At 49.6% G+C, this 8,816-nt stretch overlaps 1 protein-coding gene across 1 annotated transcript in view; it reads right to left on the bottom strand.

The window, feature by feature from the left end:
- Positions 1-282: 282 nt before the first annotated feature.
- EHD3 (EH domain containing 3) overlaps positions 283-8,816 on the bottom strand; it is a 40,018-nt gene continuing 31,484 nt past the window's right edge. Inside the window, exons 5-6 of the mRNA XM_072139986.1 lie at positions 3,237-3,401; positions 283-2,451 (exon numbers count right to left, since the gene is read on the bottom strand). Of these exons, the coding sequence (XP_071996087.1) occupies positions 1,924-2,451; positions 3,237-3,401 (693 nt within the window). The 3' untranslated portion in view covers positions 283-1,923. The remainder of the gene's footprint in view (positions 2,452-3,236; positions 3,402-8,816) is intronic.

The raw sequence follows: 8,816 nt of genomic DNA, 5'->3' as shown, positions 1-8,816 counted from the left end.
TTGTTTCTACACAAGAGCAGCAATTTTTTAATCCAGAGCAACCCCTTTAAGTATAGCAATAGGTAATGGGTCAGGTCTATTTGCAAAAAACAGCGCCACCCTTGGCACATGGTTGTCACAGGCATTGCACTTCATTTGAATATATGAAAATTAGTATGGAACTGTAATACCCACATCAGCCATGGACTATGGTGGCGCTGTTTCTATTATATAGTAACTGTAGACAAAGAAATTGGTGAGCAATATGGAAAAGATTTGGAAGAAACCACACGAAACAAAGAGTTTGAAGCTTATCTTTATAAAATAAGTTATATACTCAGCAGATCAAAATACACCAACATCGCCCCTTCCTATAATAATACCAGCAGTTATCTCACAGTAGTTTATTTGTTCTCATCACTTACATTACACACGCTGGAGGCAGCCGTCATCCATGTTGAGTATCAGTACGCGAGGCACAAGGCACCGTGTACCTCATGTCTCAAGGACGTCACTAATCATTCCAATGGATTTTGGGTTTGGAATAACAATATGGCCGCCTCGGCTCTGAATACACATCCAAAAATTGTGGTCCTCTAACTCAAACTACTAAGACTTTGTAGTGTATCGGTCTTCTAAGGTTGTGTCCTCTTGGCCTTCAACATCCAATTACAATCTACGTAGGAGTCAATACTTTTTAATAGAGTATTAATACTATATCCTAAAGGGCTATGGAGAAGGCTACAGAGATCCTGGAGCGTATTTGGACAGAGTAGGACTCGCTATATAACTACGGGGTCTGATGACCGGAAAGAATCCCGCAGGGTCTCCACCAATGGTTAAAATTCAATACATGCCATCGAGGTCAACAGAAATTGGTCTCTCTTCCAATACTGATCAACTTTGACTACACCATCTTGTTCTTGGAACTGGCACCAGTGATCAGTGACAGGAGACAGAGTTTAGAAGATGTCGTCATCCAATGGTGCATTGGAGACGGTGCATTGGAGACGCCCAATGGTGCATTGGAGATGTCCATGCCTTGGTAGAGTAGGACCCCTTAAAGAACCAATGGGATGGAAAACTGGGAAGAACCCAACAAGGTCTTCACCATCGTGGCTACAAATCAATAAATCCCAAAGAGGTCAAAGAGGTCAAGAAAGAATGGATCCCCCCTTTCCTTCAAACACTGACCAGCTTGGACCTTACTATCTCCTTCTAGACATTGACACCAATGAGTTTACCATCGATGGGAGTTTAGAAGATCTCATCATACCATAGTTGATAGGAGACATCAAATTGGGTGACAAATACAAAGGATCCGGCACCAATCTCAAGGCGACAATAGCCAAATAGCCTCAGCCTCTAAAATACTAAAATATCCCACCACTTTCTCCTCGGAACACAAGGCTGAAGGACAACCCAAGATCTATCCTGGACAGGAACCGTTCAGTAGGTCATGTAGACTCCAACCATCTGGACCAGAGGAGTCTACAGTGGTCAACAGGAGTCTCACAGCCAAGCATCACAATCAAGATAACAGACACATAAAAGACATAAAAACAACTAAAAACCAACATGTTTAGCATAACACATGACTGGAGGACAATACAATGAGGTATCTGGAAAGCTTTAAGAATAGAGGAAGCACGGTACAACGCAACACAGATCGGAGAACACATCACGTCTCCGGGGTCTCTCTTCCCTTTAGTTTTTGTGTCTTGGTTTAGTAGAAGGTCAGCACAGAGGAAGGAGGATTAGCTTCTGGTTAAGGGTTAATAAGAGCTCAATCGTCAAATCGCATCTTGATATGGATATAATTTTCAGAAATCAAAATGCCACAGCAGGATCACTTCACATTAACTGTATCAACTGAAAGTAAACTCGGTTACTTTTTGGGTCTCCTCCCTACATTGCGATACTTTCACTATTCCACCTTGGGCTTCACTCGATCACCTTTCGCTTTGATGGTGGAATTAGATGACAGGGAAGATCGTTGGGAAGCTCGTGGCCTTCTAATTTCACCTTGATTAGGTGGTTGGCTAAGGCAAACTCCTCATCGTCCAGCAAGCCATCTTTATCGATGTCGGCAAGCTTCCAGATCTTTCCGAGAACAGTATTAGGTAGCTTGGACTTTACCATCTCCCTCTTGGCATTGGCACCAGTGATTTTGCCATTAACAGGAGAGAGGGTGTAGAAGATCTCGTCGTACATGGGTTTATCTCTGGCTACTACCCAGTCTGCATCGTCAATGCCTTCACCGGCCCCTTCCCCATAGCCGTGCCCAAAGGGACCGTTCTGAGTACCCTCAAAGGCACCTCCTTTTACCATCTGGACTGGTTTCTGAGTTTCTTCTTGTCTAACCAGAACCATCAAGTGGGCAATGTCATGGGCCAGCATCTCGTCTACCGTCTCCAGGAGCTTGCTCTTCAGAGGTTGGAATTTGTTAAAATCTTGTGATTGCAATAGATCCTAAGGAACACAAAAACAAATCTGTTGGTCTCAAATTATTTTGAAAACAATTAATTAAAGGGGACCTGTCATCATCTCCAACAACTCCAACTCTTCACATACAAAAAATCGTCTCCATGAAATCTCTTAGTTTCAGCATCTGATGGGTCAGTAAGTCTCCCTTTGGTCTCCTATACCCACCACCCACCGCCGAAATGCCAATAAACATATTGAGTGCCGAAACCAAAATTCATGGCATGGCAAGAAAATTCAGCTTCAGAACCAGTGGAACAACATCTATTAATGTGCAAAGAGTTGGGGTTGGTGGAGGTGGTCAAAGGTCAAAGGCGTCTTAGAGGAGGGGACAGTTATGGTTTAGGTGTTGGGCATGACTAGAGAGGTGAAGGCCACAGAAGGGTGGTTGTTGTGGTTCTGGAGATTAGTGAGAAGATAAACTCTAAAGACTTGATTATCTAAGATGAGGACATCATTTAATGGATCGAAAATTTCATTCTATAGGTCGAATGGAAATTTTTGTGTCTTCTGTGCCTTCTACTCAGAACATCTACGAGGGTCAGAAAATAAGGGTCTCCTCCTCTAGTCTAAAGGCCTCGGATGCTCCCAACTGGTCAAAAGTGGAGGAACAATGAATTAGTAACATTGCAATGGCGACTCTATAGGACTCTCTACTAAAACTTAATTAGTGGCTCTGTTACACAAAAAGATTTAATAGACTGTTCTCCCTTTTTTATGACAGTGCATCAGTGTCAGGCTGCTTCTGCACATGTCCTGGTGGCCTACGTTACCTGCATCTTCTTCAGGTTAGGGAAGTCTCCTGGAGAGATCTGATGTTCTCGTTCAATGCGAGCATAAATTTCCCCCAAACTACCGATTAATTCTTTCTTCTTATTGTCTTTTCCAAAGACGGCTGGCATCTCCTTCTTCAGGGAACTGATGATGTATGCATGGACCTGAGGGTGAAGAAGTAGAAGAACAATTTGTTGTTGTATGTTATTATAGGAGAAGGTCCAAACTACACAGCCAGACTGCTGTTATAGGGGGAGGTCCAGACTACACAGCCAGACTGCTGTTATAGGGGGAGGTCCAGACTACACAGCCAGACTGCTGTTATAGGAGAAGGTCCAGACTACACAGCCAGACTGCTGTTATAGGGGGAGGTCCAGACTACACAGCCAGACTGTTGTTATAGGGGGAGGTCCAGACTACACAGCCAGACTGCTGTTATAGGAGGAGGCCCAGACTACACAGCCAGACTGCTGTTATAGGGGGAGGTCCAAACTCCACAGCCAGACTGCTATTATAGGAGGAGGTCCAGACTACACAGCCAGACTGCTGTTATAGGGGGAGGTGCAGACTACACAGCCAGACTGCTGTTATACGGGGAGGTCCAGACTACACAGCCAGACTGCTGGTATAGGGGGAGGTCCAGACTGCTGTTTTAGGAGGAGGGCCAAACTACACAGCCAGACTGCTGTTATAGGAGAAGGTCCAGACTACACAGCCAGACTGCTGTTATAGGGGGAGGTCCAGACTACACAGCCAGACTGTTGTTATAGGGGGAGGTCCAGACTACACAGCCAGACTGCTGTTATAGGAGGAGGCCCAGACTACACAGCCAGACTGCTGTTATAGGGGGAGGTCCAAACTCCACAGCCAGACTGCTATTATAGGAGGAGGTCCAGACTACACAGCCAGACTGCTGTTATAGGGGGAGGTGCAGACTACACAGCCAGACTGCTGTTATACGGGGAGGTCCAGACTACACAGCCAGACTGCTGGTATAGGGGGAGGTCCAGACTGCTGTTTTAGGAGGAGGGCCAAACTACACAGCCAGACTGCTGTTATAGGGGGAGGTCCAGACTACACAGTCAGACTGCTGTTATAGGAGGAGGTCCAGACTACACAGCCAGACTGCTGTTGTAGGGGGAGGTCCAGACTACACAGTCAGACTGCTGTTATAGGAGGAGGGCCAAACTACACAGCCAGACTGCTATTATAGGGGGAGGTCCAGACTACACAGTCAGACGGCTGTTATAGGAGGAGGCCCAGACTACACAGCCAGACTGCTGTTATAGGGGGAGGTCCAGACTACACAGTCAGACTGCTGTTATAGGAGGAGGTCCAGACTACACAGCCAGACTGCTGTTATAGGGGGAGGTCCAGACTACACAGCCAGACTGCTGTTATAGGGGGAGGTCCAGACTACACAGCCAGACTGCTTTTATAGGGGGAGGTCCAGACAACACAGCCAGACTGCTGTTATAGGGGGAGGTCCAGACTGCTGTTATAGGAGGAGGGCCAAACTACACAGCCAGACTGCTGATATAGGAGGAGGTCCAGACTACACAGCCAGACTGCTGTTATAGGGGGAGGTCCAGACTACACAGTCAGACTGCTGTTATAGGAGGAGGTCCAGACTACACAGCCAGACTGCTGTTATAGGGGAAGGTCCGGACTACACAGCCAGAATGCTGTTATAGGGGGAGGTCCAGACTACACAGCTAGACTGCTGTTATAGGGGGAGGTCCAGACTACACAGTCAGACTGCTGATATAGGAGGAGGTCCAGACTACACAGCCAGACTGCTGTTATAGGGGGAGGTCCAAACTACACAGCCAGACTGCTGTTATAGGGGGAGGTCCAGACTACACAGCCAGACTGCTGTTATAGGGGGAGGTCCAGACTACACAGCCAGATTGCTGTTATAGGGGGAGGTCCAGACAAAACAGCCAGACTGCTGTTATAGGGAGAGATGCAGACTACACAGCCAGACTGCTGTTATAGGGGGAGGTCCAGACTACACAGCCAGACTGCTGTTATAGGGGGAGGTCCAGACTACACAGCCAGACTGCTGTTATAGGGGGAGGTCCAGACCACACAGCCAGACTGCTTTTATAGTGGGAGGTCCAGACTACACAGCCAGACTGCTGTTATAGGGGGAGGTCCAGACCACACAGCCAGACTGCTGTTATAGGGGGAGGTCCAGACTACACAGCCAGACTGCTATTATAGGAGAAGGTCCAAACTACACAGCCAGACTGCTGTTATAGGGGGAGGTGCAGACTACACAGCCAGACTGTTGTTATAGGGGGAGGTCCAGACTACACAGCCAGACTGCTGTTATAGGAGGAGGCCCAGACTACACAGCCAGATCGCTGTTATAGGGGGAGGTCCAGACTACACAGCCAGACTGTTGTTATAGGGGGAGGTCCAAACTCCACAGCCAGACTGCTATTATAGGAGGAGGTCCAGTCTACAGAGCCAGACTACTGTTATAGGGGGAGGTCCAGACTACACATCCAGACTGCTGTTATAGGGGGAGGTGCAGACTACACAGCCAGGCTGCTGTTATAGGGGGAGGTCCAAACTACACAGCCAGACTGCTGTTATAGGAGGAGGTCCAGACTACACAGCCAGACTGCTGTTATAGGGGGAGGTCCAGACTACACAGCCAGACTGCTATTATAGGGGGAGGTCCAGACTACACAGCCAGACTGCTATTATAGGGGGAGGTGCAGACTACACAGCCAGACTGCTGTTATAGGGGGAGGTCCAAACTACACAGCCAGACTGCTGTTATAGGAGGAGGGCCAAACTACACAGCCAGACTGCTGTTATAGGAGGAGGTCCAGACTACACAGCCAGACTGCTGTTATAGGGGGAGGTGCAGACAACACAGCCAGACTGCTGTTATAGGAGGAGGCCCAGACTACACAGCCAGATCGCTGTTATAGGGGGAGGTCCAGACTACACAGCCAGACTGTTGTTATAGGGGGAGGTCCAAACTCCACAGCCAGACTGCTATTATAGGAGGAGGACCAGACTACAGAGCCAGACTACTGTTATAGGGGGAGGTCCAGACTACACATCCAGACTGCTGTTATAGGGGGAGGTGCAGACTACACAGCCAGGCTGCTGTTATAGGGGGAGGTCCAAACTACACAGCCAGACTGCTGTTATAGGAGGAGGTCCAGACTACACAGCCAGACTGCTGTTATAGGGGGAGGTCCAGACTACACAGCCAGACTGCTATTATAGGGGGAGGTCCAGACTACACAGCCAGACTGCTGTTATAGGGAGAGGTCCAAACTACACAGCCAGACTGCTGTTATAGGAGGAGGGCCAAACTACACAGCCAGACTGCTGTTATAGGAGGAGGTCCAGACTACACAGCCAGACTGCTGTTATAGGGGGAGGTGCAGACTACACAGCCAGACTGCTGTTATAGGAGGAGGGCCAAACTACACAGCCAGACTGCTGTTATAGGAGGAGGTCCAGACTACACAGCCAGACTGCTGTTATAGGGGGAGGTCCAGACTACACAGTCAGACTGCTGTTATAGGGGGAGGTCCAGACTACACAGCCAGACTGCTGTTATAGGGGGAGGTCCAGACTACACAGCCAGACTGCTGTTATAGGGGGAGGTCCAGACTACACAGCGAGACTGCTGTTATAGGGGGAGATCCAGACAACACAGCCAGACTGCTGTTATAGGGAGAGGTGCAGACTACACAGCCAGACTGCTGTTATAGGGGGAGGTCCAGACTACACAGCCAGACTGCTGTTATAGGGGGAGGTCCAGACTACACAGCCAGACTGCTGTTATAGGGGGAGGTCCAGACCACACAGCCAGACTGCTGTTATAGGGGGAGGTCCAGACCACACAGCCAGACTGCTGTTATAGGGGGAGGTCTACACTACACAGCCAGACTGCTGTTATAGGGGGAGGTCCAGACTACACAGCCAGACTGCTGTTATAGGGGGAGGTCCACACTACACAGCCAGACTGCTGTTATAGGGGGAGGTCCACACTACACAGCCAGACTGCTGTTATAGGGGGAGGTCTACACTACACAGCCAGACTGCTGTTATAGGGGGAGGTCCAGACTACACAGCCAGACTGCTGTTATAGGGGGAGGTGCAGACTACACAGCCAGACTGCTGTTATAGGAGGAGGTCCAGACTACACAGCCAGACTGCTGTTATAGGGGGAGGTCCAGACAACACAGCCAGACTGCTGTTATAGGGTGAGGTCCAGACTACACAGCCAGACTGCTGTTATAGGGGGAGGCCCAGACTACACAGCCAGACTGCTGTTATAGGGGGAGGCCCAGACTACACAGCCAGACTGCTGTTATAGGGGGAGGTCCAGACTACATAGCCAGACTGCTGTTACAGGGGGAGGTCCAGACTACACAGCCAGACTGCTGTTATAGGGGGTGGTCCAGACTACACAACCAGACTGCTGTTATAGGGGGAGGTGCAGACTACACAGCCAGACTGCTGTTATAGGGGGAGGACCAGACTACAGAGCCAGACTGCTGTTATAGAAGGAGGTCCAGACTACACAGCCAGACTGCTGTTATAGGGGGAGGTCCAGACTACACAGCCAGACTGCTGTTATACGGGGAGGTCCAGACTACACAGCCAGACTGCTGTTATAGGAGGAGGTCCAGACTACACAGCCAGGCTGCTGTTATAGGAGGAGGTCCAGACTACACAGCCAGGCTGCTGTTATAGGGGAGGTCCAAACTACACAGCCAGGCTGCTGTTATAGGAGGAGGTCCAGACTACACAGCCAGACTGCTGTTATAGGGGGAGGTCCAGACTACACAGCCAGACTGCTGTTATAGGAGGAGGGCCAAACTACACAGCCAGACTGCTGTTATAGGAGGAGGTCCAGACTACACAGCCAGACTGCTGTTATAGGAGGAGGGCCAAACTACACAGCCAGACTGCTGTTATAGGGGGAGGTCCAGACTACACAGTCAGACTGCTGTTATAGGAGGAGGTCCAGACTACACAGCCAGACTGCTGTTATAGGAGGAGGGCCAAACTACACAGCCAGACTGCTGGTATAGGGGGAGGTCCAGACTGCTGTTATAGGAGGAGGGCCAAACTACACAGCCAGACTGCTGTTATAGGGGGAGGTCCAGACTACACAGCCAGACTGCTGTTATAGGGGGAGGTCCAGACTACACAGTCAGACTGCTGTTATAGGAGGGGGGCCAGACTACACAGCCAGACTGCTGTTATAGGGGGAGGTCCAGACTACACAGTCAGACTGCTGTTATAGGGGGAGTTCCAGACTACACAGCCAGACTGCTGTTATAGGGGGAGGTCCAGACTACACAGCCAGACTGCTGTTATAGGGGGAGGTCCAGACAACACAGCCAGACTGCTGTTATAGGGAGAGGTGCAGACTACACAGCCAGACTGCTGTTATAGGAGGAGGTCCAGACTACACAGCCAGACTGCTGTTATAGGGGGAGGTCCAGACAACACAGCCAGACTGCTGTTATAGGGAGAGGTGCAGACTACACAGCCAGACTGCTGTTATAGGAGGAGGTCCAGACTACACAGCC

The sequence above is a fragment of the Engystomops pustulosus genome, chromosome 3 (assembly GCF_040894005.1).
Source record: "Engystomops pustulosus chromosome 3, aEngPut4.maternal, whole genome shotgun sequence".
Classification (NCBI taxonomy): domain Eukaryota; kingdom Metazoa; phylum Chordata; class Amphibia; order Anura; family Leptodactylidae; genus Engystomops; species Engystomops pustulosus.
This window is presented reverse-complemented; position numbering and strand designations above follow the sequence as displayed.